The 17,934-nt window shown below is 37.6% G+C and overlaps 3 protein-coding genes across 4 annotated transcripts; 1 reads left to right on the top strand and 2 right to left on the bottom strand.

Moving 5' to 3' along the window:
- Positions 1-124: 124 nt before the first annotated feature.
- slc30a8 (solute carrier family 30 member 8) lies at positions 125-6,963 on the bottom strand. 2 transcript variants are annotated; one of them, XM_015005397.2, is made up of 9 exons: positions 6,388-6,963; positions 5,035-5,183; positions 4,526-4,672; positions 2,911-3,064; positions 2,628-2,791; positions 2,432-2,544; positions 1,513-1,618; positions 1,283-1,417; positions 125-498 (listed from the first exon to the last, which is right to left on the bottom strand). In XM_015005397.2, exons 1-9 carry the CDS (start codon positions 6,459-6,461, stop codon positions 353-355), a joined length of 1,188 nt encoding a protein of 395 aa, XP_014860883.2. In that variant the 5' UTR covers positions 6,462-6,963; the 3' UTR covers positions 125-352. The 2 variants fall into 2 exon arrangements, with proteins under 2 accessions (XP_014860883.2, XP_014860882.2); XM_015005396.2 differs by having other exon boundaries at positions 5,023-5,183; positions 6,388-6,955.
- Positions 6,964-8,391: 1,428 nt separating this feature from the next.
- On the top strand, positions 8,392-12,467 carry LOC148156491 (uncharacterized). Its single transcript, XM_088010395.1, has 2 exons — positions 8,392-9,204; positions 12,104-12,467. Exons 1-2 carry the CDS (start codon positions 9,019-9,021, stop codon positions 12,338-12,340), a joined length of 423 nt encoding a protein of 140 aa, XP_087866521.1. The 5' UTR covers positions 8,392-9,018; the 3' UTR covers positions 12,341-12,467.
- Positions 12,468-12,655: 188 nt separating this feature from the next.
- Positions 12,656-15,120, bottom strand: LOC148156490 (alanine and arginine rich domain containing protein). The gene is made up of 2 exons (XM_088010396.1): positions 14,306-15,120; positions 12,656-13,641 (listed from the first exon to the last, which is right to left on the bottom strand). The coding sequence occupies exons 1-2, from the start codon at positions 14,513-14,515 to the stop codon at positions 13,519-13,521; spliced, it is 333 nt and encodes a 110-aa protein (XP_087866522.1). The 5' UTR covers positions 14,516-15,120; the 3' UTR covers positions 12,656-13,518.
- Positions 15,121-17,934: the final 2,814 nt, after the last annotated feature.

The following is a 17,934-nucleotide window of genomic DNA, read 5'->3' as shown; positions in this document are numbered from 1 at the left end:
ACCGCTGCTTTACTGCTATCATGCTAACACATACAGCATCTTCCAAAAGTGGTGTTTATTTGTATTCAGCACCTTGACTCAAAACATTTTTTAAGAATCAATAAGCTATAAAAGACACTCAAAATTTTAAATTCAGAAAGAAGAAAAGAACAAATTAGTTTAATGTGATTTTTTTGCAATAAGTCAAATTATTAAAGCTTGTGCCATCCTCATCATCATTAAATACCCACAATTATAGGAATTAGTACAAAGTGCACTTAAAATACAGCAACGTAAGTTTGTCTGAGACGCTGAAGTAAAAGAAAACGTTTCCCGGCCGTCCTAGTTGCTATGGAAACGAGTCATCGGGTTCCTAGTTTTGAGGATTTTCACACAGCGTACATCCAGGCTTCAGGTCAGCCTGCCGCTCCATCTGAATGGTAATGGAGTGGAAGTTGTAGGAGGAGAAACAGGCCTGGGTCATTTCCCTCAGGATGGTCTGGGCATCAACCGAATCATCTGGAGAAACGGAGAGAGACAGAAAACACCACTTATAATTTATTTATTCTACGTGCAACTGAAATGCTGTTAACATCTAAAGTGAAGAGACCAATACAGCCGAAAGTTTATTACAATAAACACATTTTTAAAATTTTATATAAGGTATATTTTAGTTCGAAAAAGCAAAAATGTGACTAGGTGGCCTTTTTATTACGTAGGATTGGATGATTTGGCTAAAAAAAAGTTTGGTTTCGCAATATTGTCTTATCAGTCAATATTGATAATTATTGATTTTTTTTGTTGTTTTAAACAAACTGCTGGCCTGACTTCCCTGTTTTATCCACAGTTTTCGCTTCACTCTGCTGTTTTTTATTTTTAAACAGTTATGACATGCAGTGGTGGAATCTACTGTGGCAGTTACTCAGCAGGCTGTTGCTAGGCAACCAAAGAACATGCGAGTTGCTAGGTAACCAAAGAGCAAGTGAGTCAGTTGATTCCACCAACTGACTCACTAGCTTAAGTTGAGTTGCTAAAACCTTTCCTCTGCTTATATCTCCCAGAATGCAGTGCAGTTCAGTGAAATTGCGCTTATATCTCCCAGAATGCAGTGCAGTTCAGTGAAATTGCTGAATATTTTATCAGACGCATCATCTATCAATACTGATCCCATGTCTAATCTGATATACGTTACTGATTTATTCTCCAGCCATATTATGATGTACTGTTTTGAACCACAATGCCAACTCTAACAACTAATTGAAATACAAAACAATCTGTGAAATAAATGACTGACTTTTCTCACCTATTGCTATGTGTGCAGACAGAACTGCCTGATTCATGGTGAGCGCCCAGATGTGAAGGTTGTGAACTGCTTTGACTCCGTCTACAGCTAACAAACGGTCTCGCACCTCACTGTACCTCACCCCCGATGGCGTACCTGCGACACAGTTGGAAAAAACAACAAAAGCAAAACTGAGAGAAAATGAGCTAAATCTATGATAATATATACTAAAAGAATAGTGATGGCCTTACCCTCCATTAGAACAAGAAGGATGTCCCTCATGATGGTGAAGGTGGTGCATAGGACCAGAATGGAGAACAAGAAGGTGCAGATCGGATCTGCGATTTTATATTCTGGCTGGAAGAAAAAAATCATAGAAAAATCAAAAAGCATAACTTAATACATAGCTATGTAATGAAATACTACATTTTATTTTTTTAATGAATAAATTAGATCTCTCTTTTAAGCAGAAAAGCAAATCATCTGGGTGAAATCCTTAAAAGGGCAGCTGCAATGAAAACAAATCTTTTGTTTTGGACTGGAGACCATTCCTAAAGCAGGAAGTGGATCATGGGGCTACTGTGGCTGTTGCTCAGCAGGTTATTGCTAGGCAACCAAAGGACGTGCAAGTTGCTAGGTAACTCACAGGCTAGAATCTGAAACTAGCGGAAGAAATGACTCATGGACTTTTACCAAACGCAAAAGAGAAATCCGACAAACGCTAAAACCTGACGCTACTCCACTTTTGTTTACATTTTGCAAAGAAGGAAGTTGTGCTCAGTGTCTTCTTCGGTGGTTTTTGTGCTGCTTCACCACAGGCGAACAGTGCAGCGTGAAAGCGAATCACCAGCAGAAAATGTAAAATAATGTTCTAATGTTGGTTCCCAATCGAACTGAGTCTGCCGGACTATCAGGTGTGAAAACGCCCTAAAACACACAAGATTATCATTGAGTTTAAATAAAAGCTTTATGAAAACTATTAAGAATGACCATTTAAGTAATTTTCAAAGATATAGTAGTTTCACAATAACCACTTTTAATTAATAAAATAACACTTGAGATGAGGGAAAACTTGCATATTTCTATTTTAAATCTCCATTTGCAGTTTCTACCACAGAAAAACTCTTTAAAGCAGAGTTTGGGTTTGAGCCCAAATGCAAAATAAGATACCTTGAAGAAGATGATGATGGCACTGACGAGCACGCTAACACTTTGGAGAAGGTCTCCCATCACATGCACAAAAGCTGCTCGCACACTTGCATTCGCCTGCTGAGCCCTCTTTCCTAACACGTATGAAAATAACGAACATCCACATCATATTACGACATTTTAGTGTCTCAGTTATGTTGCTGTTTTTCAATCGTACCGTTGCCCGCATGGTTTTCTTCCATGTCTATGCAGTCGTTTGAATAGATGTTGTTTGGGCTCTGAGTCTTTTCTTTTCCTCTCTTGGAACTGTGACTGTGTCCGTGTGAGGCGAGTCCACCATGACTGTGGCCGTGACCCGACTGGTGAAGGGTTAAAGCCATTCTGTTGGAAAATAAGGACCAATTTCAATCAGCACTAAAAGAAATGCTGTTCTTCAACCTGTTAAAGAACAATTATTAAATACTTTAGCATAAACAACAACATTCCTCCATTTTACTCACATAATGTTGGCCACCACTGCACAACCTGAGGTAATGAGCATCACATGGCCCTCGATCTCATAGTCATCATGGACGATGCGCTCCACAGCGAGATAAACCAGCACTCCTGTGACGATCCAGATGGTGAAAACTGACAGCAGAGCACCCAAGATTTCTGCATGGACAACGAAACAACGTCGCAAAGAAATCAGGAGAGAATTCACCAGAAAAAATAATCAAACATCGACCAAATGGCTAAGGGGCAAGAAGTTGACCTTATTTTACCAGGTAGTTGCTTCTATCCTAACCTAAACTACAGTTTCTGAGAATTGTTTTATTATGAAAGTGCATCAATTCTCTTTTTACCCATGGAACATTAATTTGGCTGGTAGTGATTTAAGATTCAGCCTAAAACTGGATCTGGAGATGCTGCTACTAAAATGAAATTGGTGCAGGATGAAAAAGATGCTAACATGTTATTATCAGTTAGTTTATAACCATGAAGTTAATTAACTACATGCAACTGTTGTGGAAATTTTTCTTTTACAGAGTGAGGAAAAACAGTTTCAAAACCCAAAGAACCAGAGAAAGAATATATTCTTGAAGATGCTAACTTGTTATTATCAGCTAGCTAGTTTATAACCATGAAGTTAATTGACTACGTGCAACCAACAAGCAAACTTTCCATCCACCCTCTTAAGATATTTAGGGCCATTAAAAAAAAAAAAAACATTTATACACCTGGAATAAAAGTAAACTCCATACAGAAAGAGCTTGAGGGATTCATAACCAGAGCCTTATTAATGCAGCACAAGTGTATTAACAACTGCATCCATTAAAGAAGCTAGCATGTAGCAAATTAGTAATCTATCTTGATTTTTAGTTAACAAGGACCAGAAAAAACAACAAAAAAGGAAAAAACAAAGATTCGTGGCATCGTTCCAGTAGCAGTATCTGGTCATCTCACAGTCCTGTGTGTCCCCAGGATACCTGCACAAAAGGCTTGACGTACAACTGCAATCACCCTGGTGCAAGTAAGCTAGCTAGGTAGATTGCTAGCCAGCAAAGTAGCTAGCACGTAGCAAATTAGTAATCTATCTTCCTACTTAGCAAGCAAGCTTACCAGGGGATTGTTCTCATTTTGGAGAAATAGAATGGGTAGAAAATGTTTATATAAAATGTAGAAAATATGCAAGAGAAAAGAAATGGAAAGGCCAACTGGCATTTCAATAACTGGTTAATATTCCAGGGAAGCCTCAATTACAATGTATAATTAATGCACTTAGTTAGGTGAGAGAATTTTATATATTTATATACTTGTTTATTCATTTATGTTTATTAAATAAAGGTATTGAAGATAGGGTAAGTTAAACCTCAATCCAGTTAGCTAGCTAGTAGAAACTGCTAGCTAGCAAAGTAGCTGTAGGCTAGCCAATAAATTCTGTAGTAGTCATGCAACCAGCAAGGTCTGTTGTTAGCAAGCGGATAATTAAATAAATGATAGTCACAAAATTGTGTTTTCATATTTACAAAGAGTGTGTGTTGTATTGTTGTATTAATGATTTCAAACTAAATGTTGTTGGAAAGGAAACATAAATGCAACAGATGCTGTTGGACCCGTCCTATGACTCGGTACCTGCACGATACCAGCCGTAGCTGAGCCTTTGTGTGGCAGGTTTAGAGGAAAGCCAGAGGGAAAACAAGCTAATGACAAAGCTGGCTAGGTCAGTCAGAAGGTGAGCTGCGTCCGTCATGACCGCGAGGCTTCCTGCCAAATATCCTCCTGCAAAAAGGAAAAATTTAAACAATTACTAAGGGTCTGTCTACATTAGCATCAATATTTTGTAACTCTAATGCTTCCAGTTGCATTTGACCTCTTCTACATGTGGTAACTGGGCATTTTGGAGTAAAAATAGTTGTTTTTTGAAGGATGCAGGAAAAGGAAAGAGAAAAGACAGGAGGTGGAGATGTAATGAAAAGTTGAATAAAGAAAATGAGAACAGAACAGAGTTAAAAAGAACAAAAGGACAAAAGCTAATAGTCAAAATTAATCAGTATTGTCAAAGAACACTGAGAAAGACTTAGGATGAAACTAATAAAGCAAGAAAAGGGATTAAAAAAAAACAAACTTACCAGCAATCTCGCCTATCATGAAGAGCAGACAGATGATGGAAACAACGTACAACCTCCTGCTGGCAACTTTTTTCTCCGTCTCTCGGTCCTGCTGAGCGAAGCTGTTATCATGGCAATGCTTGAAAGTCCCATCTTTCTGCAGTTCTTCATGGTTTGGCACACTGTAATCAGAATACTATGCAATGTTACAGAAAGTTAGAAGGTTGAAATAAATTAATCCCCAAGAAACAGAGATGGGGACGATTTCATTAAAACGCTGGAAAAACTACAACCCCAAAAGTCCAGAGAGAGTCCAACTGGAGATGGAAATGATCTTCTGAACCCGCCGAACTATAAGATGGTGAACCTGCACCAACCTCTGCCACACTGATGAGGGAAACAAGGTTGGCTCCTCGTGCAAAATATATTTTTACACACATCAATGACTAGTTTGGTAAGTTGACAGGGAAAAATATTTATAATCAGCATTTCAGGACTACAGAACACGCTTAAAGGAGACATATTATGCTTCCTTAAACAGGTTAGGATGTTTCTACACAAAACAAATCATTTACAAACAAATAATTCTTAGATAATGAGGTTTTAGTTTGCTCAGTTCTGCCCATTCTGAGCTCCTTACAGAAGGAGAAGTTTTAGGGGCTCCTGTCACTTTAAATAATCTGCTGCTGGCCACGCCCCCAACTCAACGTTTACGCACATGAAAATGGCCGCAAACAGATGTACAGTGATACAATCTTATATCTTTGAAAAGCATTAGCAGAGCCTCCTGCACAACCAACACTGCAGCAAGTGGTCTATACTTTTACCTTTTTATACCTTTATTTTTCTCTTGCTTTTCTTTTGTTGTTTGTACTTCCTCTAACTCATGTAAAGCACTTTGAATCGCCTTGTTGCTGAAAATGTGCTATATTAATCAAATTACCTCACCTGAAGGTGTTTAAGCAAAGTATGTGTCAGAGGGTTACCAAATCTGGTTATTGCAACTTTATTTTTGAGAGATTTTAAAGAGTTGTTTGTATTCAGTATCCATATTTAGGCTTATTAAATTGACTTAATTACAGTTTTATGAGTTTGAGACAATTAAAATGACCAATTATGTAAAATATTTAACTGTATCTCAACCTCACAGCCCTTAAATCTGAATGATCATTTCCCCTAATCAAAAGTGATCGAATAAATCGGTTGATCAACAAGCTAATTTAGGATAATGAAATGCAGGTTTTCCCCACAGATCCCACATCAGTCCGGTGAGGAAAACTTTAAGTCACAGAAGAACACAAAAAATATTAAAAACGAGTGAGAAATCGCCTCTTTTTCAGCTTTTCCTTTGTAGAAATCGATATTCAATACAAAAGTTCGCCTCACCTTCCCGGGAGGGAGTACGCTTTGCTGTGTTCTGCCAAAATGTGACGTCGCTCTGGATCCTTGCTTTTGAACATCACTGGAGGGAAATATCAAACACCAATTTCCAGTGGACAAAAGAAAACCGTTCACAGATTCAGATCCGCTTTCCTCTGACTGAAGCTTTGCTGGTTCTCCACACGCCGATTGCGAATATTTGCACCCATCCTACATTATAATTAGTGCAAATAACCAACGCAGCCGTGTGCAAATTGCAACCCGTCTGAAGAGGGAGGTGGTCGGGGTGGGAAGAGGTGGCGGTTCGACGTTGGGAGGATGCAGAAGTTGAAAGCTCATTGCGACAAAAACAGCCAGGGGAAACACTTGTGCAACTAAGTTGCCTCTTTCTTAAAGTGGAGAAACTGGTGATTGCAGCACCCACCCAAACTCTGCCCGCTTCACGCAGCGCCCCGCAGCAGCAGCCGACACTGCGGGGTTACGCAACCCGCTGGAAGTGCCGTGTGCCGCGGATTCCTCGTGCGGAATCACATGGTTCATCCGTGGATCCCCAAACCGGAGTCAAATTTATTTCACATTAACTTTCCTGGTGGAAGTCATGGGTGTTGTTCTGTAAAAAACAGCTTTCCTGGTGCGAAATGTTTGGATTTTAGCTGAGGTTTTTCTTGTTTTTGTTTGGGGGGTGCATCATTAATCACCAGAATTATAAATAATAAACAAAAATGTGAAATATGAACATGAAATGTAGTTAATTTCCTTTCATTGCGATCATAAGAAGATGAACAGAAATTTTAATTAGTTAAATCTGATTTTCAAACAAACATTTAAGTTTTGATCAGCTGTAGCTGAGACATTGACTGATTCAATCAACGTTTGATTCAATCATTGAATCAAACATTGATTGATTGATTGATTGACCCGGATGTTGAAACACACTCACCCAAAACTAAGCAACTAAGCCTCCAAACCATCAGGGGCCTAAAATAATGCTTTAATTTCACCACAGACCATAAATCTATTTACTTATTTATCTGTTCTGACAATAGAACAGAATATAATAGAAATAGCAACTATTTCAACTATGTTCCCTCAGTCAAGTCAATTACTCAGATTTACACACTGAAAATAACATTTGATATGATGTTTCACCATGAATATTAAAATATTCAAAGTGCAAACAACAATCTTTATTCTTAAGACTGATAACAACTGATGCTGTCATTTTATATTTTCTTAATGTTTGGTTTGGTCACCTCTTATCTGAAACTCATTTGTTCCCGAAATTAACACAAGAGGGCGACACTGAGTCATATACTAAAGGAAACCTTTATGATTTAATATTTTCAAAGGAGATAGAATAGAAAAGAAAATAAATGTTACTTATTGTCCCCTCAGTGAGGAAGTGTCTATTCAGCATAGACAAACTGAGGTAAAATATGAAAACATCAAAAATAAGAATAGAAGACAACGAGGAAAACTGGCAACATAAGGATAATAAATAGTTTTTAAAAATAGCATGATCAGACAAACAAATTTGCAGCTGAGTAGAATGATTTTAGAAATGCTTGATACAAATTTTTGAAATTAAGCTCAAGATTTCTGTGGGGGGGTTTCTTGCAAATTTTCAACCTTTGGAGCTCAGATTTTTTTTTTTTCCTGGAAGATTTCTGAGATTAATCTAAAAATTTCAGAGTTTTTGTTTCACAATCGTTCAACTTTTGGGGCTCAAAAATTCCCAGGATATTTCCAGAAAAATTAGAGTTTTTTTCTTTCTTTCAGAACTCAGAAATGTCAAAACTTTCTCAAAATGTTTTCAGGTTTTTTTTCTTGCAAATGTTCAATTTGTAGAGCTCAGAGATTCACATTTGTTTTTAGAAACAAAAGTTGTTTTTCTCGTAAGGTTAAGAAAATTACAGGTTTTATTCTAGAAAATGTTTCACATTAATCTAAAAATATCTGAGCTGTTTTGAAGGCAATATAGTCCCACATTCAATGGCCCTAATACGTCATCGTACGTCACAAATCCTCATCCGTTTTAAGCGCAACATTAACACCATGACACTTTCACACAATTAGTCTTTTTTTTTTTTACTTTATTTGAAAATTGGTTCAGTTGCTCTTGTATCTCTAACAGTGGAACTAGTGGAAGTCTAAAAATAGCTTCTGGCGCTTATTTCGGTTCGTCAGGTCCGATAAAGACGTCGTGTGTTTGGTTGCCAAAGCGTCCGGACCGCCGCTGGGTTGCCCCGGGCTGCGGAGAGCGACGACGGTGGCATGGGAACAGTTAGTCACACATGGCTGTTCTTCACATTTACCTCACAAAAACCAGAAAGCTAAAAGAAGAAGCCCTTCTTCTGTCCCCGAAGATACGCAAGCCCCGTCGTCATGGCAACCACCAACGTCCTCCGCTAATCGTCGCGGAACGAGCGGATCCGATAAAAACCGGACAAAATGCACCGACGTCAGTCACATTTCCCTGTTAGGTGACATTTAGCTTTTTCTTTTTGGCTAAAAAGAGTTGCAGGGATCACGTTTTGGAAGAGAGAAAGAGAGAGAAAGTGGAGAAAGAGAGTGATTTCCTCATAAGCACCGTCCGGTGGAGACCGGCTGAGGATTTCACCGGACCGGACTGGTGTGATGGACGTGGTCCTGACCAGACTGCGGGATTTCTCCTGCAAGACTTCTACCTTTCAAGATGGCGCAATTTGGGAGAACAGACCCAAACTGCGCCACTTCTGCCCCCTGAGAGGGGCGCACTCGGCCGGAAGGGACGGCAGCCGGTGGGACATTGGGAGCGCACTGGCCCGGCTGAGAGCGGAGCTGGTAAGACCGGAGCTGCGGAGTAACGAGTTACATTTACTCAGTTAAATTTACTTCAATCGATCAGTTGAGTTTAACTGGGTAGCACGTTTCAGCAACAAGGACGTCCAAAGTGCTTTATATATATATAATATAACATATAAAATATAAATATATTAAATATATAAAAATTAATATTAGATATAAATATAATAAAAAAATAAAAAAATATTTTATATTTTTATAAAATATAAAAAATATTTTTTATATTTTATAAAAAAAATATAAAAAATATTTAATGTTTTATATTTATATTTTATATATTTATATATATATAAATATTATATATTTATATATATTATATTTATATTTATAAACAGAAATATTTTATTTCTGTTCAAAAAAATAATATAAAAATACAAAGTCATCACCAACAACTGAAACATTATTTTGCCAAGTGTCCCCATTACACTTTAAAATGTTGGTTCGTGTTTCAAGTTACTTTTTAGAATAATGTACTTTATTTTTATTTTATTTTTTACTACGCTGTACTTTTAACTTTACTTGAGCAACTTTATTATGAAGTATTGCTACTCTTACTTGAGTAAAATACCCGGATTTTCTATAAATACCCGGGTATTTATTTAGTCAAAAATTCACCAGACACACACCTGCAATTTTTGTTAACATTAACATTTCATGAGTTTTTATTGAAAAAAACCGATTTGGAAATTTTTTTCTTTTGCCAGATTTTGTTAGTTTTTGTTACTTGTATAAATTGTTGATTTTTGTCCTCTAAATACCAAAATTTCTACTCAACCTTATATTTTGATCCGTCTGATGATGTAATTTTAAAATATTAAGTGACTGATCATTTCATCAGTTACCCAGTGCACAAGCAGACTTTTTAATATATATTTTTATACTCTTACTTGAGTAATTGTATTATGAAGCATCGCTACTCTCACTCTTACTGAAAAACATTAAGATCTGGTGAATGTTGGTGTCTGGTGAACCAAAGATTCACCAGACACGGACACACACCTGCAGTTACAAAACTTATGAAACTTTAACACAAACTGCAGGTGTGTGTCTGTGTCTGGTGAATTTGTTTTTAAATCCCAATCCAGAAATTTCACTGAAGTGCGAGTACTTAATACTTTTACTCAAGTAAAAGTAAAGCATATAGTTAAAATACTCCTAAAAGGAATTTTTTCCAAGTTAGCCAAGTAAATGTAACTACAGTTGCTACCAAATTCTGCCATTAACAGAAGTTTAGACTTCAAATTTTGGCTCATTATGATGAAAAAAGACATTACATATGAGATAAATAAACCCTTTGTGATAGTTATAAGAGAAAAGCAAGATTATTTAGATCAAATTACATTAGCCTCTAAGGAAAAGAGAACAACTTTATCTCCGCAGCACATCTAAACCATAAATCCAGCTTAAATGCTAAGATCTTCATTTTCCACCCAAGTGAAAGAACTTTGGAACAAAGAAGCGTCTTGATTGAGTCTTTTTGCTCAGCAGCTGTTTCTCTCTCTCTCACACACACACACACGCACGCACGCACGCACACACACACACACACACACACACACACACACACACACACAGTGACAGCGTCCAGTCTGAAAGGGACCAGCGTTTGGCATAATGAGTTGGAGCCCAGCAGGCCCCCGTCTCCAGTAGGAAAGTTCATGTTTCATCTGTGAGTCGTTGAGTTTCTGACAAAGGCAATAAGACCGGCATCTTTCAGCCGGAGCACGGACTCTCCGACTGGAGCCGTAATTAACACAGAAAAGAAATGCAGATCGGCCCGCCAGGGTTTTTTGTTCAAGACATTCCTGAATCCTTGAAAGCAAACTTGGATTTGGTGAAGCTCGGGAAATCGCATTTTACACTGGAAGTAATTAGATGAAGAAGTTAAATTTACATTTGAAAGGAGAGATGATTCAAATGCTGCAGTTTGCACAGAAAATCCACGACAAAAACCAAAAACATTTTCATCGAAGCTTGGTAAAAACCGTTTGTCCATGATGTACGTACTCCACCAGTTCAACGCTATGAAGCTTACCAGAAATAGCCTGCACCACAAACTATGGAGTTAAATTGGGGCCATAAAGTTTGTTCAAAAGAAAGAAAATTGAAACTGAAAAATAAATTAAACAAAAACACTATTTTGTCAAAAAAAAGAAATATAAAATAGTTTGAAACTGAACAAGAAAGATTTGAAACTGAAAAATTATTTTGAAAGTGACAAAAAGTTTGCAACTGAAAAAAATTGAAACTGAAAATTGTCTAAAAACTGAACATTTTTTGAAAACCAAAAAATGTTTTGATATATAAAAATGTTTGAAACTTAAAAATTATTTTGAAACTAAAACGTTTTGAAACTAAAAAAATCTGGGACTAAAAAAGTAGTTTTGAACATTTTCTTCAGTTTTGCGACCTGTTTTCCAGTTTCAAAATTTTTTTCAGTTTCAAATCTTTTTTTCAGATTGAATTTAATTTTCTTTTGGACCAACTGGCTCCAATTTAGCTCCACAGAAATCAACCATCCTCCACTGAAGAGAAAGTGCCGATCCGAACAAGATGGCTGCTAATGATATTTCAATAATTAGAGGCCAACATCAACTGAACGGCTTCGTTCACTTCCTCCGGTGTTACCGCTAAGACTACACGCATTTCTAAAACAACGCAAAAAAAAAAATCGACGTCATCGTTCTCGAGTTCTTCTCTTTGCTGATTGGCCAGGTTGAAATTCCACCGGAAGGAATCCAACTACACGTGAAAAATCCTCGATTTTATTTTATTAGAGCGGAATAGCGCAGGAAGGAAATGGTCAGTTTGATTGAGAAGAAGTCCAGTTCCCCCGTTTTTAATCCACAAGTCTGATCTAAATGTGTTTTATGTTCAGATGGAGATGCGTTCCCAGGACCAAGCGCTTATCCGGCAGCTGATGGAGCTTCATTCTGGCATCCAGGAGCTGAAGCAGGAGCTGTCCGAGGAGGAAGAGGAGGACACGGATGAAGAGGGCAGATACTGGGACTCTGAAAGCGACGGAGGAAGCAGAAACTTATTCTTCTGTCAGAAGATACATCAAACTTTTTATTCAGCTGAAAAAATGACCCACAGGAGAAGCTCTGTGCCTTAATTTTCTAAACATGTGCACAGTTAGCTTCCATTTTGTAAAAGTGACAGAGAACATTTAATCACGAAAGTCTTATCTGTATCACATCCTAAACCAGCAAAGCAAAATAAAAGAGAAAAAGATAACTCTGGTCGGATGTTGCCATGTTTTTTGTGTGACTGTTGTGGCCTAAAATTACTGAGATTGTAGCACCTTGTTTCTGTAAACTGCTATTAAAATGATGACAGAAGAGACTGAATAAAGAGAATATATCTATAAAAGAGGGAAAGTGTGGATGAATTTAATCTCCTGTGATTCAGAAAGTTGGCTCAATAAAGCTGCTGGGACAAATACTTTATTTATTGTTCCTCAACTTCACATTCATTATCATTTTACTGTTCAGAATCAGAAGAACCCTGCAGAAGTGCAAAGCGCCTTTTAGGCTGCGCTCACACTGCAGCCTGAAGCGAACCATTCAGATTTTTTTAATTTATTTTTACCTTAATGCGGCCTGTATCTGATCTTTTCATGACTGTCTGGACAACACAGGTTAGATGCTTTTCGAAGTGACCCAGGCCACTCGGGTATCCGATACAAATGCGACCCAACGCCCAGTTCATCCAACCTGAACGTCACCGACACTCGACAAATGTCCCTGTTCAGCGGGAAGAAAAACAACAACCATGACGGACTGTAATGAGGATTAGGTTAATATGCTGCTCCGGCTGGACAACAACTTTAAAATCGATACGCTCCGCCGTTAGCCTCCATGTTTACTTCCGCAAACACTGAGCTCTTCTTCTTCTTCTTCTTCTTCTTTTTATGGCGGTTGGCAGAACACTGAGAACGCTGACTATAGCGCCCTCTACTGCGCATGCGGGACACTTTCAGGTCGTTGCCCGTTCAGACTGCAGAACGCATACAGGTCGCATTTATTTGGAAGTGTGAACGGCCACGGAAGAAATAAAAAATAAAAAATCCGATTTGACAAAAAATCGGAGCAGGGTCCCTTCAGGCTGCAGTGTGAACGCAGCCCTAGTTACTCTGTCTGCCTCCATTACTGTCCATGCAGCAGCTCGACCCTGTTCAAACGATGCATTCAGTGTTCCTCTGTTGTGTCGGATTCTTTACTTCTGGCTCCACGGATTCCCTTCGTCAGCTTTAAGTCCTTCCCAGACAAGAAGCAGCCTCGTGGGGTTCGCTCACGGCTGATCGTCCCCTTGCACCTCCAGCCCCCCAAAGCTCTCCCTCCGCAGTCTTTGGATCTCTGTGTTGAGCCCCAGCAGCGTCTGAGCCAGCTGCACGTCCTGCGAACGCATCTCCAGCTGCACGACAACAGGCAGAGGTCAGAGTGCATCCAGGCCACTGCTAGATGTGTTTGTAAGTGGCCAGTAAAGATTTATTAATGCATTCACTTAAATAAAACTGGAAGCACACATAATTAAACAAACAAAATGTGTTTTTAAACCTTTATTTAGCTGTGAAAAAACTTAATGCGACTAATGATCTATTTGGCAAGAGAAGTAAGGCATATTTAAATTTAAAAAAAAATCTTTAATAAATGAATATTTTACTTGGAATTTTGATTAAACAATTAGTAAAAAAAAAAAGTTATTTATTTTGTTTAATTAAATAATACTTGAGCACATAAATGTAACCTTAAAGATTTTATTTATGCATCCCTCTGCAGTCCAGAGGGCCAGATGAAGAGCTGTGGCGAGCCAGAATTGGCCCCTGGGCCTTGAGTTTGACATCTTTTATACTTTTGCAGAAGTGGATTAAATGTAAGCATCAGCCCATCACCGATTTCAGAATTAAGGAAATCAGTGCTCATAAATCAGTGCTAAGAAAGATTAACAAACTTAATTTGATCACATTTAGCAAATTAGTTTCTGTTCAAACTGGAATTCAGAAATACTTTATTGATCCCAAAGGGGAATTTTAAGCTCCATTCTGTTTTCCATGCTGAAAGGAAGCGTTAAGTCTCACCAGTTCGGACCGGAGCCAGGTCAGGGCTCCATCTATCTGCGCCCGCCGCAGCTCCTCGTTGGCCTGCTGGCTCCTCCCGATGCCGCCGCCGGCCTCCCTCTGACCCGCTCTGGACTCGGCGGTCACCCTGAAGGCGTGGATCAGTTTGTTCTTGACGTTCTCCAGGACCATGGTGGACAACGTGTCCTCGCTGTGGCTGTCCCGCTCCATGCCTGGGTAACTTCTGCTAAACTTTCTGCAGCACAGTGAGACCTGCTCCTTCTCCTCCTGCTGGAGTTTGAGTGTCTCCCTCTGAACTGGCTTGTTTTGTCATTGTTACTATGGAGAAACACCCTTCTCCTCGCACCTCCCTCCTCTTGCTAGCCCTAATAAGAATGGTGGAAGATCTTGAACAAAGACTATTGTTTCCTCCAGAAAGAGCTGAAAAGACCCCTCCAACCACTGCCACCCTCCTCCTTCCCAGCAGATCCAGCCCCCTTACAACCCCGATGTGAGAAATGTGCAGCGATAGAGCTCTCTTTCAGCTGAAAGGCCTGTGTGTAAACCTGCAGAAAATCAATCACTCCCCCCTTTCGCATCTCCCGGTAGACCTCTCTTTGCTGCGTCTCCCTAAATAAGACCTGCTCTTCAGATTATAGCGGATGGACAGGTTGAGCGAGCAGCAAACACAGCCTCAGTGTTGGCTGATTCAGAGCCACAAAGGCCGTCCTGCGGTGAAATATAACCAGGCCTTTTGTCCTGGAGTTAAATCCATTCCCCTCTGGGTCTGTGGGACGGTTTCTGGCAACAGTGAGCAGCTTTTCCCCGTCCTGACTCCTGCATAAAGAGGAGAAAGGCCTCCAGTGTGTCCGGCAGCAGAAAGAGAAACCAGAAGTAAAAAAGATGCTCAGTATCGTGTGAAAGATGCACTGCAAAACACTCTAAATATTACCAAGTATTATTTCACCTGCAGCTTGGGAAAACGTCTCGTCGTTTGTGGAAATAGTATTTTTAAATCAATATTACTTAAAACAAACTCCTTATCCTACTTGAGAAGTTACTAGTACATAGTTTTGTCTTATTTCAGCAAGACAAAGCTCGTTTTATTGACTTAGAACAAGTTCTCACTGTAAAAAAAACTAAATCTTACCAACTATTTTGGTCTGGTTTCTAGAGCAAATATCTTATTACACTTGAAATACGTAAAAACTAACTTACAAGTAACTTTTCAGTAAGATAAGGAACTTATTTTGACTAAATACATTATTAATATTGATTTAAAAAATACTAGTTACATTGGTAGATTTTTTCACTTACATTAAGGGGAAAATATCTTGTTACAAGTGAAATAATTTGCAAATAAAACAAGTTCTTGTTCATAAATATTAAGGATTATTGACTTAAAACAAGATTGTATATTTTGCTAAAAAGTTACTTGTAAGTTATTTACTTCAAATTAGACAAAACTAAGATATTTGCACAATAAAATTAGACAAAATACTTTTTAGATTTTGTGTTTTTGCAGTTTATTTTACTTTAAGTCAATAAAACAAACTTTGTCTTGAAATAAGACAAAACTAACTTTTCAGCAAAATATAGAGCCTCATTTTAAGTCAATTAGTCCTTAATATTTGTACAAAAGGTACCAGAGCCGCTGGCAGATCATTTCACTTATCACGAGACATTTTCCTCAAATCAAAAGTGAAATAATCTTCTGGTGGATTAACTACTTTTTTCATTGAAAGTAAGGAATTAGTAACTTAAAACAATCTCCCATTTCTTGCTGAAAAGTTACTTGTAAGTTAGTTTTGACTTTTTTCACAAGTATTAAGATATTTACAGTAGAAACCAGACAAAGCTACTTGGTAAGACTTTGTGTTTTTACAGTGTGTTGCTTGTCAGGGCTCATAAGAAGTGAGTTATGGTTCTGTTTGTGTTGAGTTCTGTGAAGCGTGAGAAGATGGTGGAGGTCGTCAGCTCTAAAGGTCAAGGCGGCGCGGCGGCGCGTGACGACGATGACAGCAGCAAACCAGCCGCAAGCGACGCCGACTGAGCCTCGGATGGAGAGAAACGTTTCCTCTGCAGACGACTCAACGGGCCGCTGTCAGAGTCTCAGAGTCATCAAATGCATTTAAAAACTAAAGGCAAAGATAACCTGACTAATATTAATTAAAGGTTCTATATAATGATTTGATTAATCCATCAGCAGATCTGCTGTGCCTTTTGAAATGCTACATATTTCCCCTGGTTATTCTTTATGCTGTCTTATATACATTAACATTAACTCCTGTATAAACTTCATAAGTTTTATTTGGAAAAATGTTTGGCAAAGTTTCTCTTCTGATTAAAATGTGTTATTTTGTAGTTCTTTTTTTTACTTTTTAAAATAAAAAATACTAGAATGTCCACCTAACTTTAACACACATATACATTATCTATTGCTAAAATATATATCAAATATATATAATTTTTTATGTTTAGAAAAGTCTTTTTATGCTTAAAATGTGTTATTTTGTAGTTTAGGAATTTATTTATTATATATTTTTTAAATAAAATATACAAGAATTTGCACCTAACTTTATATATTTGTTTGCTTAACATCATTTTTAAACATTAAAAAATTATGTGATCAGTTAATATTAATACACAAAAATTGGAACCACAGAATATTTACTTAAGACAATAATGTTTATTTATATTTACACATTAAACCAGCTGAGTGAAGACGCTCCATGAACATTCATTTCACATTTTTATCAGAGGTTTGCAAACTATTTGTGTCCACTTCACCGTGCAGAAAGACCCAATTTAATGGCATTTGAGGAAAAATAAATTAAGCAAATGGATTAAATGGCTTCAGTTCTTAGATTTAGATCATTTTTACAATCTTTCAGATTAGCTCAGCATAAGATGTAATAAAAACTGTTGCTGGTCATAAGCGTCATGTTTTATCTACTGAATTACATTGCTGCCCTCTAGTGGTGAACAACTTCCACTTCCATTTTATGATTAGTTTACCTTCAGTTGCATTTTTGAGTTTATACAGTAAATGTTATAGTTTGTAAAGAAAAATGCAGAAGGTGTTATTTTTTTAAACAGCCAATTGTTCCTTTTCCCACAATTTCTATGTTCATATTTCTATGCTTTGCTTTGGAACAGATTGTTTCTGGTTCCCAAATCTCTTTCATGCTAAAGTTAATATAAGTATTTAGAGTTTTAGTCACATTTTTTAAACAGAATTATTTAGCACACAAGTTTTTCTATGCAGTCGATTGTGTTGCAGCAGCCTGAGGAACTGCAGGGCTCAATGTTCGGTCAGCTGAGTTTGTTCAGTGTCACATGGTCAACATATTGGCTCAAGAAAAGAAAAAAAATGAAAAAACTTTGATCAAACATGGAAATGGTACAAAACTCTGGATTTAGTCGTGTTTTTCTGCATGTTTTATGGAGCATCTGGATAGTTTTTCACATCAGAATGACACAAACAGAACAAGAAATGTGTTTTTGTTATCGCTAATGTAGTAATAATAATAATAAAATAATAATAATAATAATAATAATAATAATAATAATAATAATAAAATAATAATAATAATAATAATAATAATAATAATAATAATAATAATAATAATAATCTGTCTGTCCAGCCA

Source organism: Poecilia mexicana, unplaced genomic scaffold, assembly GCF_051168715.1.
Source record: "Poecilia mexicana isolate PSO_F unplaced genomic scaffold, ASM5116871v1 scaffold_11, whole genome shotgun sequence".
In the NCBI taxonomy this organism is placed as follows: domain Eukaryota; kingdom Metazoa; phylum Chordata; class Actinopteri; order Cyprinodontiformes; family Poeciliidae; genus Poecilia; species Poecilia mexicana.
Note: the sequence above shows the minus strand (reverse complement) of the source record. Positions and strands in the feature narration are given on the sequence as shown.